This window comes from Mustela nivalis, assembly GCF_964662115.1.
Source record: "Mustela nivalis genome assembly, chromosome: 3".
Taxonomy (NCBI): domain Eukaryota; kingdom Metazoa; phylum Chordata; class Mammalia; order Carnivora; family Mustelidae; genus Mustela; species Mustela nivalis.
The window spans coordinates 108,699,480-108,723,418 of record NC_139022.1 but is presented as its reverse complement, the minus strand read 5'-3'; the positions used below and the strand labels follow the sequence as shown (position 1 = coordinate 108,723,418).

Genomic DNA, 23,939 nt, shown 5'->3' with positions numbered 1-23,939 from the left:
CATCATTATGTTCAGTTAACTTGCCCCTGGTCTATATATCACTCAAGCTTGACAAAACACTAACTCTGGTCTAATTTTGGCTACCATTTACTCCTGGGCTGCTAAATGCTAAATGGAGAAAAATACCTGTGCCATTTGCCACTAAAATTCTTGCTTTCCAAACACAGCTTGATCCCCAGTGCTGCCAGGATGTTCTTTTGTATCCTTAGTCAGGTCTCATGGCACTCTTCATTTAGGTTATTTTGGATTCCCATTCTCCGCTCAAGATACTTAGATACCATCACAGGCTCTCTCTCAGCCTACCATCTTCCTGACAGAGAAAATAGCTTATCTGCCTTCACCCTTTCCTCCTATTACAATGGAGGTGTATTCCTCTTACTGTATTCCTTTTACTGTTTCAGGTTTATCCCTCGCCAGATCCCCTTCTCTACTTTCTTCTCAGAATTTTTCCTCTCTCCTAGATCTTCAACCTCTTGCCACAGGATCCTTCTCATTAGTTGAATACAATGAATTTATTTAAATCTCTATTTATTTACATGAGTCATTACAGAGGTATTGATTAACAGTGTGCTAGCATTTGAAATGAGTTACTGATTGTATACCAGAGTGTATGAAGTGTTGAATTCAGATTGGTATTCTGTCTTAGCTATGTCAGAAACTCCCTCTGTGACTCCAAACCATTTTTTTTTCTGTGCTTTTGTTTCCCCTTATGTCAAATCGGAATGGTATATTTGGGAGAAAACCATCTGAGTGAAAACATAAATGCCAAGAGCTTAGTACTCAGGTTAGAAATGCAGAGGGCTCCTATGACGGTTCATACTTGTGAGTACACTAGGGAGCACTTAATATACATCAAACTAAGGCATGATTTCGATTAGGAATGAAATTTAGGATATATATCCTGAATAGATAAAGTTGGGAAAGAGAGCTTGTGGGTTTTTGTTACGGTTTTCTTAACTACTATACATTACTCTGATCTGCCCTGTGAGGACGAACTGTCCTTGAGAAGATACTGAATTATTGAAGGACCTCAGTTTAATCAGTTTGTTATAACTGCATAGAATATTCAGTATTGATTAAATAATAATGAATACAGTGAGTTAACTGAAGTCCATCAAAATATAACATTAAAATCATAAAGAAGAGAAAGAAACTTGGCAGAATAAGTATATGAATATATGCCCAACATACTGATTTATTAAATTAATCCACATAGTATCTTCAGGTTAAAAGTTATTAAATTACAAAATAAAATGATCCAGTCATCTATTCTAAAAAAAATTACCCCAAGCTTAATGACTCATAATAACAATAATTTTTTGATCTCTGTATCTGTGGGTCACAACATTTCTGGCTGTGGTCTCTCAGGCAGTAGTAGTCCAGTGATAGCCAAAGGTGGAACCGAGTGGGCCTGGGATCAGTGAGTGGTGGTGGGCATTTCTCTTCATAGGGTCTAGGCTTCTCTCAGCAAGCTGGTTTGAACTTCTGCAGAACATGGCAGCTTTAGACAGTCCAACCACCTACTTTGTGGCTCAGAGCTTCAGTGCAAATCTTCCAGCAAAGAAGTGTAAGGCTGTATAGCCTCAGAAGTTACACAGAATGGCTTCATGTACTATTACATCCTCTTGGTTCCTTGTGAATCACAGCCCCACCCAGATTCAAGGGAAGGGGAATTTGATTCTATCTATTGATGGGGCAGGGGCAAAATTACTTTGTAGAGCAGCATGTGGGAGGAAGGATATTATTGTGGCAGTCTTTGGAAAATATACTCTGCTGCAGTGATCTAAGGGAATGGAAATACTGTTTATTTTCCTGTGAGAGACAGACACAGACACCATTAAAGAGAAGCTCTCATGACTCATCAGATTCAAAACAAATTAAGCAAATCCATCAAGGGGACAAACTAAACACCTGGCATGCCGGTGTGTAGTTATGCATAACAATTCCAATTATTATCAAATTATTATCATTCATACGAATGAACAATCCCGGGCCAAATGGTGGTACACAGAGTTCATTTCAGCCAAAGATGATGATACCAATGTTTTCCCCCTCAGAAACAAAAATAAAGTTTCAAGACAAACCTGAAGGCAATTTTTGTGTTGAAAATAAGTCCAGGGGCACCTGGGTGGCTCAGTGGGTTAAAGCCTCTGCCTTTGGCTCAGGTCATGATCTCAGGGTCCTGGGATCGTGCCATACATTGGGCTCTCTGCTCAGCAGGAAGCCTGTTTCTTCCTCTCTCTCTGCCTGCTTGTGATCTCTGTCTGCCAAATAAATAAATAAAATCTTAAAAAAAAAAAAAAAAAAGAAAGAAAGAAAGAGAGAGAGAGAAAATAAGTCCAGGTGCCATCTGGTGGTGAGACAGTTAAATGTGAACTCTGTCTTGTTGACAGCATTTTCCGAGTTGTCACTTGAGAGTGTATACACAGTATTTAAGGAAAGGCAACAATTCCAACATCTGCAAGGGTATTGTCCAAACAAACAGCCAAAGCACAAACACAGGGAAGGAAAGGACATAATAAAAAAGAAGTAGTAACAGAGCATCCACTCCAGAGTGTCCAGACAAATCAAATCACTCTCCTTTTTTATAAATCCTAAACCTCTTAATCCTCTGTCCTATTGGCTTTTATGCACCTTCAAATTAGGTATGAAGGGTATAAGAGAGAATAAGTTAGAGCAGACAAGGTTTGGGGCGCTTGCTGGCTCACTTGGTAGAGCATGAAGCTCAATTTCAGGGTGGTGAGTTCAAGCTCCATAGACTTAACTGAAGAAAGAAAGAAAAGAAAGAAAGAGAAAGAAAGAAAGAGAAAGAGAGAGAGAGAGAGAGAGAGAGAGAGAAAGAAGAGAGAGAAAGAAAGAAAGAAGGAAGGAAAGGAAGGAAGGAAGAGGAAAGGTTTGTTATTACTGGGTAGGGGGCAAGGGAGGTAGTTCAGCCAAATGATGACTGTAGAGATCGGCCCTAGAAATGTAGGCTGTGTTGTTCCTTGTCTCCTGGACCCACAGGCATCTGAGAACTTACATAGCAAAACCCTGGCGGTTTATTTAGAAGAATAATCAGTGAGTTCAGATTGATGATACATCTTCCTGGTTTAACTCTCTTCGATGGTCACAGGGGACTGTGGTTACTGCACTAGAATTGTACGATCCAAATAATGGGTAACGCTCTGATGTGCTGACTGGGCATCATGCACTGTGCTCATCACTTTACATCTCATTTAAACTCACATAAATTCATCTCGTTATATAGATGAAGAAACTGAATTTAAGAAAAGTTACATAATTTGCTGACTGACCATATATCCCTATAAATGTTGGGAGTTGGGATTCACCATATGGCCAAAAAACCCCTAGATTCCTCTTCACGTTACTTTAACTACCAGCGATTTGATGTAAAGGCCTTTGAAACCTATTTGTGTTAATCAACCTCTTCAAATAAGTTTGACAGCAGCCCTCTGCATAGCCCCTGCCCACTGCTTTATTGTGGCTTTATTGACTTTAGGAGGCCCTTCCCTTAACTGCTAACTGGGAGAGACATTCTTTTCATCTCTGAGCATTGTCTCTTAGGTCCCTCCGCCGCCCTCCCCCCGCCCCCACCCTGGCCGCGCTCTGGAATGCAGAGCCCTGCTGTGGGGCACACCACCCCTCCCCATCCCGGCCTTTCTACACTCTAGGTCCTTTCCGAGCTGCTTTTGCTAGGGGAGGCCCAGCTAGCAGGAGATTGCCCTGCAAACCCACCAACCACCAGACCAAAACTGCCCGCCGTAAGTTCACAGGAGGTAGGGTCAGGGTGACCAGACGCAACAAATAGAATTACAGGACATATTTACACTGGAATATCCGTATGTTTCTTGGGAGTTAAAAAAAAAACAAAAAACAGCCAAATAAACAAAATCTTTAAAAAAACAAAAAACAAAAAACAATTCGTGGTTTCTGTGAAATGCAAATTTAACCGGGCACCCTGTATTTCACCTGGCACCCGTACGTAGGGGAACAGGGGTAAGGCTGGGGATTCGGGGCGCTCGAAGGAGGAGGCTTCCGGGCCTTTTGGGGCCCGGAGTGAAGCGTGACAGGGCGCAGTGTGTGCTGCTAGCAGCCAGACCGGCTCGCGCGCGAAGACGGCCGCTAGCCTGGGCTGGAACCTTGTCCGGGGCTCGGGGCTCAGGAACGTTCGATGCGACCCGAGGTATCCGGCTCTCGGCTTCTGAACAACAGCGAATCCTAAACACCGGAGACCGCAGGCCAGAGGCAGGCCGCCCGACTCCAAGATGGCGCCAGCGGGCGCTGCCAGCTTCCAAGATGGCCGCACGGGATTGCGCTCGCGCTCGCGGCTCCCCTCCCCCCAGGCGCCCGGGAGGCCGGGAGCGCGACGCGCGTCGTCGTGCGCCGGTTACCCTGCGTCCGGGTCGGTGGTCCCGGCAGCTTCTAGACCCGCGCCATGCGGCTCCTGGGGTGGTGGCAGGTCCTCCTGTGGGTGCTGGGGCCTCCCGCCCGCGGCCTGGAGGGTGAGTGCGGGCCGAGCCTGCGGCCGGGGGCGGCAGGCGGCGGCGAGTGAAATGACAGGGCGAGGGGGAGGTCCGCTAGGACGACGCTCTTTGACCTGCGCGGGGTCTCGCGGCGCGCCCCTCGGCCTTTCCTGGCGCCGGCAGGCGCGCCCAGCCCCGCGTCGTTCCTCCTCCCAACGTGTGGCCCCGAGTGGTGGTCCGCGGTGGCGGGGAGCCCGTGCAGGCCCCCGCAGCGGGCGTCAGTCGCGGGAGTGGCTGTGTACTAGCTCCTACTGAGACATACCTTTTATTATGAATGAGACAAACCGCAACGAAGAGCCGGCATTTACGGCGCCCTTTCGAGGAGGCCGGACTGTGCCTTCCCGCGGTTAGCCCTCGCACCCGCCGTAGGAGAGAGGCTGCAAGAGGCTCTCCACGTTACAGGCGGAGGCGCGGAGCTCAGGGTCGCATCTGCCCTTCGGGTCGTGGCAGAGCTCACGCTTTACTTGGCACCTTGATGGACCCCCCCCCCCTTAAAAAAAAAAAAAAGATCTTATTTATTTATTTGACAGAGAGAGATCACAAGTAGGCAGAGAGGCAGGCAGAGAGAGAGGAGGAAGCAGGCTCCCTGCTGAGTACAGAGCCCGATGCGGGACTGGATCCCAGAATCCCGAGATCATGACCTGAGCGGAAGACAGCGGCTTAACCCACTGAGCCACCTAGGCCCCCCTATGGATTCCTTCTTAAAGAAGGCTGCTCTTGCTCAGGTGGCCTGGATGAGAAAAATAGAGGAGACTCCCTGGGTAACCCCCTGCTTGCCCTGGCATGCTCTTGGGGCTGCTTCAGGCCGGGAGGCAGCCACCGTGGAGGCAGGTCTCCTAGGGCCTTATCCTCAGTTCCACGGCCCCCCACTGCTCACAATTTGTTAACGTCTAGCTCTTCCGGCCTTGCTTGTCACTTCCTACGGGAATAGGCAGGCCTTTGCTTTCCGTAGGGGCCTTTGCTTTCCGTGGGTTGTCCAGGCAGGAGGCAGCGCCGCCAGGTGGCTGAGCAGGAGGAAGGGGGAAGTATAGTAACACAGTCACTGATGAAAGCACTGGTTCTGCACCAGGTGCTGTGCTTCGTGCTTTTATGAGCATCATCTTATTTGATCTTCAGATGTTTATGAAGGAGCTGTTGCTCTGGTTCCCGTTTTACAGATGAGTAAACCGAGACTCAGTGTCAGTAAGTGTTCTGCCAAGGTCTCCAGCAGGCAGAAGTTGAGGAGGCCATGATTCACGCCCATGCCTGCCTGCTTCACAGTCAGACCTCTGTACTACATTTCTTTGTCACTGTGCTTAACCACCAGCTTCAGAGAGGGGACAGGATGTGCTGGATAGCTTTTGTTTGTTTCCCAGTTCGTTCTCTAGCCTTGTCTGTCCAGCGCTGTGCCCTGAGCATCTGTCCCATATGGCCTAACAACTGGCTGTCTTGCCTTCTGGGTTCTGGTGGGTTGGAATGAAGGGAGCATGAGGTCAGGATATTGATTCTCTCAGCTTCCTCCCTTCGGGATTATCATGGTTGGCTTTGTCCTTCCGTGGAAAGTCACAGCTTCTAGAAGGGCGAGCACACTGTTCCAACGTTCTGTGACTGTTGCTGCTTCTGAAAAAAAAATTTTTTTTTAAAGATTTTACTTATTTATTTGATAGAAGACACTGCGAAGAGAGAGAGAGAGAGAGAGAGAACACAAGGAGTAGGAGAGGAAGAAGCAGTAGGAGAGGGAGAAGCAGGCATCCCCCTGAGCAGGGAGCCCAATGCGGGGCTCAATCTCGGGAACCTGGGATCATGACCTGAGCCCAAAGCAGATGCTTAACGACTGAGCCACCCAGGCACCCCTGCTTCTGATCTCTTTAAGGTCTGTGAGTGGTTAAGTGGCTCCCTCTGTGCTGTTCCTGGCCCTGAAGTGCCTTACCATTGCTCTTGGTTTCTCTGACATCCAGCCCACATGTTGGTGGCCCCTTTACTAATATCTTCTCACATTGCCCATGCTGAGTGTGCTCTGTTTCCAGGCAGAATCTTTTTTTTTAAAACATCTTTTTTTAAAAAAATTAAACAGATTTTAACTTATTTATTTGACAGATCACAAGTAGGCAGAGCGGCAGGCAGAGAGGCAGGCAGAGAGAGAGGAGGAAGCAGGCTCCCTGAGGAGAAGAGAGCCCGATGCGGGACTCGATCCCAGGACCCTGAGATCATGACCCCAGCCGAAGGCAGAGGCTTAACCCACTGAGCCACCCAGGCACCCTTCCAGGCAGAATCTTGTTGATTTGGGGGACCGACTTGTAGTCAGTGTGATGTAGTGTGATGTGAACACTCCCCCCATCCCCCAGCAGTCTGGGCCACGTGCATGCAGACCTGAGGATAACACCAGCCATAGGGTGGGCCATTGGTCGTCATGGTGTGGCCTTGAATGGGGTGAAGATAGAGGGACTTTCACCACCTGGGTCCTTTTTAGGGTGGCTGGAAATCCAAGGCTTTGGGGCCTGTAGTGGACACTACTGGCAGCTGGAGGTAGCAGTGCTGTCCAGGTGTCAAAGCACAGGAACCACCTCTTGGCTTCAGCACCTCCATGCCTGTCTTCCCTAGGCTGTCAACTGGCAGATTTTTACTGAGCATACATGTCCTATGCTCTGCTGAAGCTTGAGGTACAGTGGTGAGCCAGACAGAGAAACAGGCCCGCCCTCCTATCTGCTGGCGAGGATAGGCATTAAATGACTACAAATAATTAAGTAAATTCCAACAGTGGAAAATGCTTCAGTGAGAGTCCCAGGGTATTATTGGGTGCTGTGATGGGAAACCCCTCTGGTCTAAGGGTCAGGGAGGGTGAAGTTCACCTTGAAAGTCACCTTGCAAAGGTGAAGTTTAAGGTGAGATCTGAAAGATGATTCAAATTAGCCAGCAGGAGAGCCCATAGAGGGCTTCCCTGGTAAAGAAACAGCCCTTGGGACAACACTGAGGTAGGTGGAAGAGATTGCAAGTGTTCAGGGACCAAGATGTCTGGTGAACTCGTTCAGAGTGTGGACAGAGGCCACACCATGAGGGGCCTGGTATTGCTGCCATAGAAGCCATTGTGAAAAACTTGCGGCTGTTAGAGAGCCTTCTGAGCAAAACTGGAAGGGTGTGAAGGATCTGACCTAGGCTAGGGCTCCCTGGCAGTGTGGGCTCTGTGCCCCCACCCTTGTTCTCCAGATATCTTTCTTTCTTTTTTTTTAAAGATCTTTTTAAAAAGATTTTTTTTTTTTTTAAATTTGACAGACAGAGATCATAAGTAGGCAGAGAGGCAGAGAGAGAGAGGGGGAAGCAGGCTCCCTGCTGAGCAGAGAGCCTGATGTGGGGTTCGATCATGACCCAAACTGAAGGCAGAGGCTTTAACCCACTTTAACACCCCCCACACTTTTTTTTTTTTTTAAAGATTTTATTTATTTGACAGAGAGAGAGATCACAAGTAGGCAGAGAGGCAGGCAGAGAGGGGGGCGGGGAAGCAGGCTCCCCATTGAGCAGAGAGCCTGATTTGGGGCTGGATCCCAGGACCCTGAGACCATGACCTGAGCTGAAAACCGAAGCTTAACCCACTGAGCCACCCAGGTGTCGCACCAGATATTTTTCTTGCTGCCAGTGATGCAGTGATTGTCATTTTTTTGTGGCTCACACACAGTCAGTGTGTTGAGGTTAAGCATTCTCTTTTAAAAGATTAAGCATTCTCTTTTAAAAGGCACGTGACGCTGCAAGGGTTCAGCAGCTCTCACACGTAATGTCATTTCTGTTTTGGTGTGGAATAATTCAGTTTCCTCTCTTTCCAATACTTAAGTGAAAACACTGGTACCTGAGGGCAAAAGAATATTATGGTGCCTAATGTGTACTGTCTACTTAACTCTTTTACAGGAGGGAAGAATAACCCTCCTGAACTGAAAATACCAGCTCTGTGTGTGCATCACTCAGACTCCTTTTTGATTTTTTACAGGGGATATCTACCCATTTTCGTGAGGGTGATTAGAAAGAGCCAGGTTCTAATTTCTGCCCTGAATTTTTTTTTTTTCCTCCTGAGGTGGATCTTGGTATTTTCTAAGTACTTATGAGACCTAAGATGTTGGTTAGGTTCAGAGAGAGCAGATGTCTGTGGAGCTGGGGCATTTGGGAGAAGGGATGGCCCCTAAACCTGGCACCCTTTGTTTCCAGACATGTAACCTTTCTGGCTTTTTTTTCTCCTCTCTTTTGTGGCTGCCCCAGTAAACATGTTTTTCTTCTGATTATATAAGTGGTACATGCTCATCAACCAAAGGCTACAGAAAGACTGTCATTGTGATCTCACCGCCACCAAATTGGCAGGGTTTCCTGCAGAGGCACCCAGAGCCTTCTCTGAGTCACAGTCATACAAGAGCTTGACTTTCTTCTGTCAAGGACACACCTTGCTGCTGATGCCATATACTCTGCCCTGTCTGATCTCTGCTGTTCCCTCGCCCTCCTCACCTTTCCCATCAATTTGATATATCCTTAAACTTCTCTGTTCTAACAGCTGAAACAGAAACCTCCTTTGGCCCCTTATCACCCACCCTGGCTTTCTTGTCCCCTTCCTAGCTACATTTTCAGAAAAGCTGTGTCTGTTTATCGGTGTCTTTACTGTTTCTTGTGCTCACCATTCTTCTGTGTGGATCCATATTTCCATCCAGTATCATTTTTCTTTGGCTTGAAAGAATTCCTTTGAGATTCTTGTTCTGGGTGTTTGTTGGTGAAGAATTCTTTTAGCTTCTAATGTTTCTGAAAAGGTATTTATTTTCCGTTCTTTTTTTTTCTTTTTAAAAAAATTTATTTATTTATTTGAGAGAGAGACAGAGCATGAGCAGGGTGGAGGGGCAGAGGGAGAGGGAGAAGCAGACTCTCCGCTGAGCAGGGAGCCCCATGTGGGACTGAGCCAAAGGCAGACACCATCTGAGCCACCCAGGTGCCCCTTCCCTTCATTTTTGAAAGATATTTTTCCTGGGTATAGAATTTTAGGTTTATAGTTTTTTCCTTTCAGTACTTTAAAGTTGCTACTTATCTTTTTTTTCTTTTTTAAAGATTTTATTTATTTATTTGACAGACAGAGATCACAAATAGGCAGAGAGATAGGCAGAGAGAGGTGGGGGAAGCAGGCTCCCCACTGAGCAGAGAGCCCGATGTGGGGCTCAATCCCAGGACCCCGGGATCATGACCTGAGCCAAAGGCAGAGGCTTTAATCCACTGAGCCACCCAGGTGCCCCTGAAGTTGCTACTTATCTTGCTTGCATTGTTTTCATCAAGGAATCTGCTGTCATCCTTATCTTTCTTCCTCTGGATGCAGTATATATTTTTTCTCTGGCTGCTTTTAAGAGTTTTATTTTTGTCACTGGTTTGGAGCGATTTGATTATGATAATATCTTGGTGTAGTTCATTGAGCTTGGTATTTGCTGAACTTCTTAGATCAATAGATTTATGATTTTTATCAAGTATGTGCAGTTTTTAGTTATTAATTCATAAACTTTTTCTGTCCACACTAACCTCCCTACTCTGCCTTCTGGGTATTCTCATGATCTGTATGTTAGGCCACTTGAAACTATCCCACAGCTCACTGATTCTCTTAATTTCTTTGGATTCTTGTTTTCATTGTGTGTTTGATTTTGGATAGGTTCTATTGCTGTGCTTTCAAATTCAAACTCTGTTGCTATCCTTCAAATTCACTAGGCTGTCTTTTCTTCTGCATTGCCTAATCTGCTATTATTCCACCCAGTGTAGTTTTCATTTCAAACATTGTAGTTTTTGTTGCCAGAGTACAATCTGAGTCTTTTTGAAAAATAATTGATACAACATTATATTAGTTTCAGGTGTACAACATAATGATTTATTATTTGTGTATAATTGCACAATGATCACCACAGTAAGTTTAGTTAACATCTGACACCATGCATAGTTATATTTTTTGCCTTGTGATGAGAACTTTAATTACCTTTTACTCTCAGCAACTTTCAAATATGCAAGACAGTATCACTAACTAGAGTCACCATACTGTACTTTACATTGCCATGACTTACTTTGTAGCTGGAAATTTGTACTTTACCCATTTTACCCCCTCCCCCCACCATCACCTCTGGCAACCACCAGTCTGTTCTCTGGATCTATGAGCTATTTATTTATTTATTTATAAAAATTCCACATGTAAGTGAGAGCATATGGTATTAGTCTTTCTGAGATTTACCTCACTTAGTGTAATGGTCCATCCATGTTGCAGATAGCAAGGTTTCCTCTTTTTGCAACTGAATAATAATATCGTGTGTATAGATTCTGTGTTCTTTATTCATTCATCCTTTGGTAGACACTTAGGTTGCTTCTGTGGCTTTTGTAAATAAGGCTGCAGTGAATATGGGGTACATATATTTTTTTCAAATTAGTGTTTTTGTTCCACCCAGAAGTGGAATTGCTGGATCAGATGGTAGTTATAGCTTTAATTTTTTGAGGAGCCTCCATACTGTTTTCCACAATAGCTGCACCAATTTACATTCATTCCAAGAGTGTACAAGGGTTTCCTTTTCTTTCCACATCCTCACTAGCACTTGTTATTTCTTGTCTTTTTGATAATAGCTAATCTGAGAGGTAGGAGGTGAGATCTCTGTGGTTTCGATTTGTGTTTTTTGTGGGTCTTTTATATCTTTTGTCTCTATATCTGTTTAACTTTCTGAACATATGTAATGGAGTTATAATTACTGTTTTAATATCCTTATCTCCTAATTCTGACATCTGCAAGCTGTCGGTCAGTTTTAATTGGTTAATTACCTTTTTCATTATTGATCATATTTTCCTGCTTTTTTTGCATGCCTGGTAATTTTTGATTGGATGCCAGACATTAATTTGACCTTGTTGAGTGCTGGATATTTTAGTATTCCTCTAAATATTCACGAGTTTTGTTCTAGGGTACAGTTAAGTTAGCTGAGTATAGTATGTTCCTTGCTTTTAAGGTTTGCTAGGCAAGAGCAGAGCTGTATTTACTGTAGGATCAATTTTGCCCCACTACTTTTGTGTACGCTCCCCAGTGCTCAGGGAACTGTGAGTTTTTCCAGTCTAGCTGGTGGGAACAGATATGCTTCTCAGCTCTGTGTGAGGGTTGGGTACTGTTGCCTCTGATCCTTTTGGGTGGTTCTTTTCCTAGTTTTGGGAGCTTACCCACATGTAAATGCTGACCGGTGTACGAGATTGGGGTCACTCTGCAGGTCTCTGGAGCTTGCCCATCTCTACTATTCTGTCTCACGAACTCTAGCTTTCTTGGTCTCTGTGAACCCTCAGTGCCATCTCCTCAACTTGAGGAGTGCTGGACTCTGCTTGCTTCCTTCCCCACTCCCTGAGCCATGGCAGGCATTCCCTCTGGTGGTAAACTGGAACACCTGCAGGACTCTCCTCTTCCTGTTTCTCAGGGATCCTTATCCTTTGTTGCCTGCTAACTAGCTAACTAGTTCACATTTTTGACCTTTTTTGGGTTGTTTCACTAAGGAAGTTGAATCTGATGACTCTTACTCCAGCTTAGCCAGAGCAGAATTCTCAGACAAGGTTTTTGAATTGCTGAATGAATCTGCAAATCTCTATGGGGATATTCTCTGAGACCTGTACAAGTGTGCATACCTTAGGAAGCTTCCCTAACTTTAAAGCCAGTTGGTTATTTACACTTTGATGACATGCTGTTGGCTTGGCAGAGCCCATTGCATGGCTGGTGGTTTCCCAGCCACATGGTGAGCTTGTCTGAGTACAGCTGGGCTCATTGGTTCCCCCCTGGTCAGTGCTTGGCTCTGAGTCTGGCAGCTCTTGTTGAGTTAATGGGAGTTGGAGGGCAGGAGTCCCTGTTGCAGAGGTGAGTGGAGGTTGCTCAGTGGTTGAATGAGACTTCCCCAGACTCTTCCCTTACCTGAGCATTTCGCCCAAGTTCTATCTTGTGGCTCCACAGTGGGAAGAAGGTCCTCCTTCGCCCTGCTGTGGCCCTGGCCCTGAGGGCTGCACCTCCTGGCACTCCCAAGGGCAGCAGACGGGAGAGTAGGCTCTGTCTGGCTAGAGAGGTAGGCAGGCAGGAGCTGCTGTATGGCTGGAGCATTGTTTTCAGGCCACGAGGCATCATCTCAGCCCCGAGGTATCATAGGGGAGGGTAAGGCCCAATCTGGCACAGCAGCCAGAAGACTTCACTCAGAGACCTGGCTCTGCTCCTTATTAGCTTGTGTGCTGTTGGGTGTTACATCGCCTCTCTCTACCTCAGCTTGGTCCTCCGCTAAGTGGGGATGGTAACCCTTGTCCTGCCAGGCTAAGAGCTGTTAGAATGTATACAAGGATGCATCGCTAGAGTAGAATCTTCTATAAAGGCAGCATTTTTTTTGTTGGATATTCTCATCAAACAAATGAACTTGTTAAGGTGTTTGTGTTATATTTTCCTCATTGGATTTCCTTATTGGATAGCTGCACTGGGATGTTTTTGCTTATAATCCGCACGGCAAGCCGCAGGTATCACATGAAGGTGTGTATTTGTCCACTTTGTATTTGACATTCATTAATCTGGTACCTCCTGGTGACCTTCTTCGTTATTGAGAATGGTGGATGGCCCTCTGATAGTTTCATGGGAAGGTTACCTCTTTTCTCTGTTGGGGAGAATCTCTTATTTGAGGAGAACCGTAATTCTGGGGGGTTCATGGACTTTGAAGGGACTTATGAGTGGGCCCATGCTGGCATGTTTCAGTTGCAGAGGACAGCGGTCACTTGCAGTCGGAGGAGCAGCGTGCTCCCTCCCTGGAGGCGGGAGCTGTGTTGGCCAGTGAGGAGGAGCCCCCACGCGGCCTCGCAGGCCAGGACATGTCAGCAGGAGAGGCCGGTTCTGTGCTGGGGCTGGACCCTGACGGCGACCACGTGGTGATGCTGTCTGTAATCCCCGGGGAGACCGAGGACAAGCTGAGTCCCGAGCCCAGCGGTGGCACCTGTGGGGCCCGAGGGGAGGAGGACTCAAGGTGCAGTCTCCGGGAGCACATCTTCTCTCTGGATGGCGTGGGACCTGGCTTCCAGGACAGGGAGGAGGAGTATTACTCAGAGCCTGAAGTGGCCGAATCCGACCCGGCCCCACCCGAGGACTCCAATAACACAGAAAGTCTGAAATCCCCCAAGGTGAACTGTGAGGAGAGAAATGTGACGGGATTAGAAAACTTCACTCTGAAAATTTTAAATATGTCACAGGTAAGAAATAATGGTTTAGCGCTTTTCTCCTTTTCTGCTATTGATTTTATAGACTTTCAGCTGCTGGGTCAGAATTTTTATCATTTTATAGGTGGGACGGCATCTAATGGGTGTATCACTGAAAATTCATTTGGCTTTCTATGATGTCCGTAGGGAGAGGAGGTGATAGAACTAGTGTCAATTATGTTTTTTAGATGCGTTGACCCTTGGGGTCCTCTCTCCACCGGCCTCATGATGAAAATCCCAGCAGACAGAGGCACCAACAGTGGCTCAGTTGGTTAAGTGGGACTCTTGATTTAGGTTGAGGTTGTGATCTTGGGGTCATGAGATGAAGCTCCACATTGGGCTCTGTGCTCAGCACAGTGTCGGCTTGAGATTCTCTTCCTCTGTTCCTTCCCCACTCTCATGCCCTCTCTCTCACTCTCTCGCAAGTAAATAAATAAATCTTTAAAAAAAAAATCCCAATGAACAGATAGGCGCTTGGGATTAGAATTCCTAGCATTTTTCTTCTTCTAAATGAGGTATTTATTACAGAGGCAAGTTAAAAAAAATCTGAATTACTAAGATTGTGATTTAGCGTTGTTTAGAGTGGTGATACCCCTGGGGAGCATTCTATGTTAATGAAAAATTTCTTTCCTTCAAAGAGTTTGACTCCAGTGTTTTCTCTGGAGTGAGAGCTGAGATAGTTGTCCCCAGCCCAGCCATGCTTTACCAGTCCATTGGATAAAGGATAATTCTGAAGAGAATACTGGGATAATGACTGTTTCTGTGGGATTGTTAAGCTAGGTAGCAGGATGAGTTCAGGCTGTTTATGTAATACGAGAAAAAATCCTCGCTCTGCACACTGTGACTGCTTATTTTAAATGAGGGTATGTGGTACACTGAGCGTCTGTAGCCCCTCCATGTGCAGTGGTCAGCGGTGGCCTCACACCATCCCCTCAGCGCCTGGTGAACCCTGTGCCTTTGCTCTGCAGGACTGTTTCTAGGGTGTCACACACTTGACTAGGAGAGAGCTATTTCAGCAGTGTGAGTAGGGTGGTGGCAGGGCGGGTGCACCCTTAAATTGAACTAGCCTTTGGCCGAATACACTGATTCAACTGCTTATGGATTGGGATCTGCTGAGTTGATGATTGGGGCCTGAGATCTCAGTGCTTTAATAATGCCATTAGAGTGTGTGAGAGGCCTGTGCCTTGTCGGTACTTAGTATTTGAATTGATGGATTATGAAAAATAATAAAATTGCTCTATAGTACTATCAAGGAAGTTTATAGGAACGTTTATGATTTGTTATTTGATAATACTTTTCTGCTGATTCATGTATTCCTATGGTTCAAAACCCAAAAGGCTATTTAAGGGGATACCTATAGACTCTCTCCAGTTCGTGTTCCTGCCTCCTCTCCTTGGAGGCAGCAGTGTTTCCAGTTTCTTGGGCATTCTTTCAGAGGAATGTACGTGAACACTTTCTGCTGACTTTCACACTTGTTTCTTTTACTACAGGACCTTATGGATTTTCTAAACCCAAATGGTAGTGACTGCACGCTAGTCCTGTTTTACACCCCGTGGTGCCGATTTTCTGCCAGTTTGGCCCCTCATTTTAATTCTCTGCCCCGGGCATTTCCAGCTCTTCATTTTTTGGCACTGGATGCATCTCAGCACAGCAGGTATGTTCCCTGAGTAGAGCTTATGTGTCACCCCCCTGGCTGATGCTTGCAGTTATGTGGAGGTTGTCATCAGTTAAGTTTGAAGCCTAGGAGGTAGGTGTGAGCATGGAAGCTGGACTAGCTAGAGGGATAGACAAGGGTGAGTGGTGAGGGTGGTCACGTTCCTCAGGGAGCTGAGGCCTCACTTTCTGGAGGCCCCTGAAGAGGAGGGACTGTTCTCTGCACAGTGGAATTTATCTGTCAATCATTTATCTATCCATCTAACCTATTTTTATGTTAATCATATCTTTGTTTACTGAGGGCTTACCAGGTTCTAGATATTGGGGAAAGCACTTTTCATTTTGTATATCATTTTGTCCTCAAAACAGGGGGAGTGGTTACATACTATAACTTCTTCCCATTTTGCACAGAAGTAAGTAACTAGCCCTAGGTTGTATTATATAAATGAATGAGTTGTTATGACTGAGTTAATAATTCTTTTAAAATTTAAGTTTAATTTAGTTAACATATAGTGTATTATTAGTTTCAGGGGTAGGGTTTAGTGATTCAACAGTTGCATGTAATGCCCAGTGCTCATTCCATGATGTGCCCTCCTTCGTACCCACCACCCCGTTAACCCGGTTTCCTCACCCACCTTCCCTCCAGCAACCCTCAGTTAGATTCCCAGAGTTACGAGTTTCTTTTTTTATGAGGTTTGCCTCCCTCTCTGTTTTTATCTTATTTTGTTTCTCCTTCCCTTCCCCTATGTTCATCTGTTTTGTTTCTTAAATTCCACGTATGACTGAAATCACATGGTATCTGTCTTTCTCTGGCTGACTTAGCGTAATACTCTCTGGTTCTATCCATGTCACTGCACCTGGTGAGATTTCATTCTTATTGATGGCTGGGTAATATTCTGTTGTGTGAGTGTCTGTATCTTGATCCATTCATCTGTTGATGCACATCTGGGCTCTTTCCATATTATGGCTATTGTGGACATTGCTGCTATAAACACTGGGGTGCAGGTGCCCCTTAGAATTACTATGTTTATCCTTTGGATAAATACCTAGTAGTGCAATTGCTGGATCCTAGGGTAGTTCTATTTTTAACCTTCTGAGGAAGCTCCACACTGTTTTCCATAGGGTCTGCACCAGTTTGCAGGGTGGAATTTAAAGGTGGCTCCACCTGATGGCAGTGGACAGGCCAGAGGACTCTTTAGGGTGTTGGCCAGCCTAAATTAGCAAAATTGGTATTACAAGTGGGACCCTCCTGAGACTCAACCACGGTTTAGATTTCTACTCCTGGCAGCCCCAACTCAGCACCCTGTTGTATGTCTGCTCAGGATTTCTTTCTTTCCCTCCCCCTTTCTTCTCTCCTTTTGTTTACATTTATTCTTGCGTGTATGTTCCTTAGTGCACAGTGAATCAATTAATGAATTAATTTAGGCCCTTAAAATGACATTTACTTTTGTTTTATATTATTCAGTGGGCTCTTGTCTTATTTAGATGTTGAGTGAGCTGCGTTATAAAGATCTATGTTCACATGTTCTCTATTTCCCCCCAGTGCTGTGACTGTGCCTGGGTTATAAAGTGTGACCCTCCTCCTTTACATCACATGCCCATTAGCAGGGCGCAGGAGGTTGTGTGGGAATCAGTTTGGGAAGTCTGGAAGATGGTCAAGTTGGTAAAAATGAAGTTGATTAAACTTTTTTGAGTAAAAAAATTTTTTTTAAAGATTTATTTATTTCTTGGGCGCCTGGGTGGCTCAGTGGGTTAAGCCGCTGCCTTCGGCTCAGGTCATGATCTCAGGGTCCTGGGATCGAGTCCCGCATCGGGCTCTCTGCTCAGCGGGGAGCCTGCTTCCCTCTCTCTCTCTCTGCCTGCCTCTCCATCTACTTGTGATTTCTCTCTGTCAAATAAATAAATAAAATCTTTAAAAAAAAATAAAGATTTATTTATTTCTTGATTTGAGAGAGAGGGAGGGAGGGACTGAGTGAACAGGGAGAGGGGGAGAGAGAGAGACAGAAGCAGACTCCCTGCAGAGCCTGACATGGGGCTTGATCCTGTGAGCCTAAGATCACAACCTGAGCTGACACAAAGTTGAATGCTTAACCCACTGAGCCACCCAGGTGTCCCTTGAGTAAAAATTTTGAGTAAAACTTTACACTCTATTGATGTTCAGTGTGGATAATGTAACTGCTAATATTTACCTAAACTTTTTTAGGGAGAAAGAATCACAGCAAATTAGTAATTCTCACAAGGGCTTCAGAGGAATATCTACGTGGCCTGGCCCAAGGGAACAGACTGATGGAAAGGATGGTCTAGGTTAGTGTCAGACTTTGGGCATTCCCCTGCCCCAAGCCTGCCAGGCTGGGTCCTAGCACCAGCTTAGTACTCTGGATTTGGGGTTCCATTCCCTGCGGGCTTTTATCATCTGCTTCATTTGGTCATCTCCATGAGTCCTTCTCAGTGCCTCCTATGGTGCCTTAATCATGGAGAGTAGAGGATACTTGTCCTTGTTATTTGGCCTGCGACATGTGTTTGCCTCCTGTGTTAATAAATATATATATATTTTAAAGATTTTATTTATTTACTTGACAGAGATCACAAGTAGGCAGAGGCAGACAGAGAGAGGGAGAAGCAGGTTCCCTGCTGAGCAGAGAGCCCGATGCGGGACTCCATCCCAGGACCCTGGGATCATGACCTGAGCCAAAGGCAGAGGCTTTAACCCACTGAGCCACCCAGGCGCCCCGCCTCCTGTGTTAATATTTAAGTGACAGCATGTTTACAAAAGAAAAAAATCCTGATTATCCAGTACTATCATTTTACTAACAGGAGAAACTGAGGTTTAAAGAGGTTAGATAGTCCGCCCGAAGCTCACACAGCTGGGTAGGTGACAGACCTGAGACTTGAATTCATGTGTTTTGACTCCAGAGCTTATACCATGACTTTGTATTATGTAAAGGTGAGCCAGTTCCACTCAGATCCTGTTACATCCTGGCTCAGTTGTGAACTTCCTGGTGTGTCTGCTAGACCGCAGACTCCCATTACTCTTGTATGAGGGATGGAGATGGGCATCCTGGAGAGTTTGAAATTTCTTCTGTCAAGTTAATTGACACAGTTTGTTTTGTCCATGAATTAGAATTTTCTGGTCTGATCTCTTTTGGCAGTTTGCAACTTAAATAGCAGAATAACTAGGGGATGCCTGGCTGGCTCAGTCGGTAGAGCATGCGACCCTTGATCTTGTGGTGGTGAGTTCCAGCCCTACATTGGGGGTAGAGTTTACTTAATTAAAAAAAAAAAAAAAAAAGTGGAATAACTGTGTCAAGGGTAGTTCCTTGTTGTAACAGAAAGCAGCTCAGCAGAATAGGAATGCCCCCAACCTCAACCCATAAGGCAAAAGTTCAGAAATAGCTATAAGCATATAGTTTGACTGTCAGAAACCTCTGTAGGGGGGCGCCTGGGTGGCTCAGTGGGTTAAAGCTTCTGCCTTCAGCTCAGGTCATGATCCCAGGGTCCTGGGATCGAGCCCTACATCGGGCTCTCCCCTCTGCGGGGAGCCTGCTTTCTCCCTTCTCTCTCTTTCTACCTGCCTCTCTGCCTACCTGTGATCTCTGTCTGATAAATAAATAAATACAATCTTAAAAAAAAAAAAAAAAGAAACCTCTGTAGGTCACAGGAAAATGATACTTTCTCATTTATTGCCATTCATTCTGATATGGTAACTGTGTGAGGAAACCCGCTGGTAGTTCAGGTTGTGTGACTGACTGCTTTCTGTTATAGTCTTTCTACCAGGTTTGGCACCGTAGCTGTTCCTAACATTTTATTATTTCAAGGAGCTAAGCCAATGGCTAGATTTAATCATACAGACCGAACATTGGAAACACTGAAAGTCTTCCTTTTTAACCAGACAGGTATGTACAAATTATATGCTGTAGAAGGGACTTTATTGCTGGAGGTATATGTCTTCTGTGGGTTCCTGTCTGCTCTTCTTAAGTGAAGGAATCAAGACTGGATTTCAGGCATAAACCTTCTTTTCATGAGAACTACCATGATTCTGTTAAAAGTCTCTCAACCAGCAGCAAGCTTAACACGAATAGGTATTTTTAATGATTATTGATACCTTTAAAAAGCCAGCTTTATTATTCTATAATTCACCAATTACTCTTGTATGAGGGATGTATATTATAGAATAATATACACCTGTAGTTAACTTTTTACATACATTATATAGAATAATATACACCCGTAATTAACTTTTTACATACATACATATATTACACTAAAGTGTAATATATACACAAATATGTGCATTATATTGGTGTGCTGGGTGATGAATTTTCACAAAATGAATGCCTTGGATAACCAGAATCTGACCCAGAGAGAACATTACCAGTCCATCCCCTCAGTGCTACTGCTCCTGCCCACCAGGGTGACCACCATCTTGACTTCTAACACCATGGACTAGTGTTATCTGTTTTTGAACTTTATATATATATATATTTTAAAAGATTTTATTTATTTACTTGACAGAGATCACAAGCAGGCAGAGAGGCAGGCAGAGAGAGAGGAATGGAAGCAGGCTCCCTGCTGGGCAGAGAGCCCATGTGGGGCTTGATCCCAGGACCCTGGGATCATGACCTGAGCCGAAGGCAGAGGCTTTAACTCACTAAGCCACCCAGGCGCCCCTGTTTTTGAACTTTATATTAATGGAGACACATATAATAGATTCCCTTGTGTCTGGCTCATTTCAGTCATCATTATGTTTGTGGGATTCACCTACGTTGATGCATATGGTTATATTTTCTTCCTTTTTGTCGCTGTGCAGTATTCCATTTATTCATCCATATGCAGATGCTATTTTAATTCCTTAATATTTGCCAAAACATGTGGCCATATTTTTTATTCTGTAAAATTCTGACCAAGGACTATTGAAGAAATCTTTTTTGCAAAACTTTGCTCCATAAAAGCTTTAATGCCTTAATTATGAGCACCCTACTTCTTCCTGAAGTATAACTCAAAATGAGTTATAACATACCTTCTATATGTATTAAGTTGCATCTCATTACTTATATCTCACAGTAAAGAACATAAAACTGAGTTACCTCATAGGAGTGAAAGAGTTGTTACCATTTAATTAGCTATTCAAGTATTATAGTACCAAACCCATGACTGTCAATCAGGTTAAAATGGAGAGAGGGAGCCATTTTGCTTAACATTCTAAGAAAACCTAGAACCTAAAAGAAATTGAGGAGTCACAGCATTTTTGGTAGTCTCTGGTATCAGTGATGGTTAGTCCTAACAATTTTTTCAGTGACTTATTTAAAAGCATTTTGAATTTAGCATTCCTTCACCTGTGAAAACATTCTGTAGACTCCTGAGAGTAGCTTTACAGTTGCTTATTAAATTTTGAACTCAAAGAGAACAAAAGACAACTCTCACCATGCCTGAAGACCCTTCTGAAGAGTTCACAGAAATTCTAGTGTTTAGGTTTGAACAGCTGAATGGGTTCCTGTTCCTTTGATGTGGTGGGAGAAAGGCAAGTTACAAATTACACTAACAGGCAAGTGAAACCCATCCCAGATATACTCATGTGGTGTTTATTTTAAGACTGCATATCTTTTTGCATACCACGCAAAATACTTCAGAAAGATCTTTAGCGGGTATGTTTTCTCTCTGATTTGAAACAGCTGATTTCTCTTTCAGGTATAGAAGCCAAGAAAAATGTGGTGGTAACTCAAGCTGACCAAATAGGCCCTCTTCCCAGCACTTTGATAAAAAGTGTGGACTGGCTGCTTGTATTTTCCTTATTCTTTTTGATTAGTTTTATTATGTACGCTACCATTCGAACTGAGAGCATTCGGTGGCTAATTCCAGGACAGGAGCAGGAACATGCTGAATAGCAATGGACTGAAAGGACAAGAAATTTCAGAAATTAATGCTGCACTTCCTTACATATTCTCCAGTGAAGTATAGACTTACAGCTTTAGTCAGCTTAAAAGGATCATGCATTTGTTGAACTGTTGAATGTGTTAAAAAATTATAAATTGGTCTTTTAATTAGTACCTCAAAAAACAAATGCAAATTCAACAGAAGTCACCATTCTTGTTTTTACTAATCCAATGTTTTAAGGGGGTAATCCAGTTTCAAATAGGAGCTGTGTTCAGGTGGAACAGTGCGTAGAATGATATTTGGCTTCATAGGAGGAGGAAATAGGACTTTTCACAGTATAGTTCTAGAAAAGTCTTGATTCCTAAAAAATCTTTATGTCTAAGAAGGTTGGTTTCCGTTCATTTGCAGTTTTTCTCTCAGAGCCTGTAAGCAGGAAAATGTTCTGTTGTGGAAGAAATAGAATTGATAAGTGTGACCTTGTAAGTAACTGGGAAAATAAAAGAGTCAAGTACTTGGTGTTTATGATCTCTAATTTCACCGGAAGAATTTGAAGTGGTTTAAGTCATTTCTGGATAGGGCAGATGTTAGGAGAAAGTAAATATTATCATCAAACTAAAGCTTATTTATTAACAGTTCTAGGCTAAAGCATAACTCAAATTTTAGTCATTACCTAACCAGCGTGCACTGATTCAACCTTAAAACGTTCTTGGCACTGTGCTAGTTTGTCAGAGCCAAAAGAAATACGTAACACTGTTCTTGCCTGCAAGTTGATTATAGTCTAGCTTAGGACACCGGTAGAAAAGAGACAATGTGTAATTTATACCAACTTTTTTGAAAAGCTGTTTCTAAAAGATCCCTTAAATGCAGATATAAGACATCTGACCACATAATGACAAGTAGCCTTTGTAGTGACTGTTTCCAGTGTTTCAGATAGAGCAGTTCATTTTATCACGCACCCTAAATTCTATGGAAATAGAATCTTAGTTGAGTCACCTTGTCTGAATGTTATGTTGGGTAGGAGTTTACAACTTTAAGTTGTGGACAGCTATGGCTGGGGTGGTCACTGGTGGAAGGGACGGTGGTTCAGAAAGGTACTAGTATTTTTTTCACTTTACAAATGAGCAGACTGAGGCATGGAGAGAGGCTGAGTAACTTGCCCAGGTTACATAAACAGTAAGCTGATGAAGCTGGATTTGAACCTTTACATGTATGTGTGTGTATGTACTTATAAGAAAAACAGTGATTCCATCTTTTATAACAATAACGAACACTTGAGTCTGTGTGTGTTCCTACTATTTTAAGTTCTTTACCTACCATTTCATTTACTGGTACAGTAGCTCTGAGCTTGACACTAGTATTAAATATCCTTGTTATATAGAAGGGTAATAAATGAGGCCCCAAATAATCTGCTCTGGGTCATGCAGCTTCCAGTAGGGGGACCCACGTTCCAAACTAAGCATGGTGACTGGAGGAGCCCCTGTGCTATGAGCTGAGAGACAATCATAATCCATTACCCTCTTGTCTCTCTCCTTTGTTTCCCATAGTTAGAGTCATAACATAATTGTCATTTAGCACCTTGTTTTGTTTTGCTTAACAAATGATAAATATTTCACTGTTGCCAAGAGATTTCCTAACCATGACTACATAATAGATCTTTGAGAAGGTTCAGCATTACTTTTTTTTTTTTTTTTAAACTTATGACTGTATATAGTTTTATTTCCCGGGGGGGGGGGCACACTCCCAGATGAGAAAGCTGTTTTTTTTTTTTTTTTAAAGATTTATTTATTTATTTATTTGACAGAAAGAGAAAGAGAGAGAGATCACAAGTAGGTAGAGAGGCAGGCAGAGAGAGAGAGATGGGGAAGCAGGCTCCCCTGCTAAGCAGGGAGCCCGATGCGGGGCTCGAACCGAGGACCCTGAGATCATGACCTGAGCCGAAGGCAGAGGCTTAACCCACTGAGCCACCCAGGTGCCCCCAGAAAGCTGTCTTATTAAAGATACAGGCATATTCATGCCTTTGATATGTAATGGGGCCCTATGCTGGTGTGGAGGATGAGGACAGGCTCCTAGTATGGCCAACAGATCCATGGCTTTGCTTCTAATACTAAGCTAAGACAAGCTACCTGGGTTTCCCTTGGAGGGAAGGTGGAGGAGGGCCATTCCCTAGAGGGGAGGTTCAAGTGTAGAGAGCATCAGTAGGAAAGCCCTGGTGCTGAGGGAATGGGAAGTCGGAGGCAGGCAGGACGAAAGGTCCAACATCAGGTAAACCATCTCAAGCCAAGCATGGTGTCTGTGCAGCAGAGCCAATGTCTGTGCACTGGTACCAATGCCAGGGATGGGGAGGGCAGGAATTCAGCTACATGGAAGACAGAAAGATCATGAGAAGCCAGTCATCGGGGACATAAATCCAGACACTTGTGCTCACTCCTGGTTAGTATCAATTGCCAAGGAAGACACAACACAGTCCCATACTGGATGGAACAGCATTTGTACTCAACAAAAGAGACAGAGCGAGATCAGCTCTAGGAGTGTGCGGTGGTCCCCAAGGCAAATGGATCCTCCCCAGCAGTGAAAGGCCAGAGTGCCCCTCTAGTGTCTTAGCACAAGCTCCTCCCAACCCAGTGGAGTCTGTAATACTGAAAGGGGGAGGGGATGGCTGGGAGGAGGGGGGCATGCCCCAGGGTT

At 44.5% G+C, this 23,939-nt stretch overlaps 1 protein-coding gene and 1 long non-coding RNA gene across 2 annotated transcripts; one reads left to right on the top strand and one right to left on the bottom strand.

Moving 5' to 3' along the window:
- Positions 1 to 1,171: 1,171 nt before the first annotated feature.
- On the bottom strand, positions 1,172 to 6,540 carry LOC309862182. The gene is made up of 2 exons (XR_014310336.1): positions 4,786 to 6,540; positions 1,172 to 2,286 (listed from the first exon to the last, which is right to left on the bottom strand). It is a non-coding gene; the product is annotated as an uncharacterized lncRNA (long non-coding RNA).
- Positions 3,677 to 21,770, top strand: TXNDC15 (thioredoxin domain containing 15). Its single transcript, XM_082725744.1, is given in 7 exon segments — positions 3,677 to 4,328; positions 4,330 to 4,433; positions 4,435 to 4,502; positions 13,237 to 13,724; positions 15,221 to 15,384; positions 19,146 to 19,276; positions 21,069 to 21,770. Coding segments are annotated over 7 exon segments (1,215 nt in total). The 5' UTR covers positions 3,677 to 4,265; the 3' UTR covers positions 21,266 to 21,770.
- The last annotated feature ends 2,169 nt before the right edge of the window (positions 21,771 to 23,939 follow it).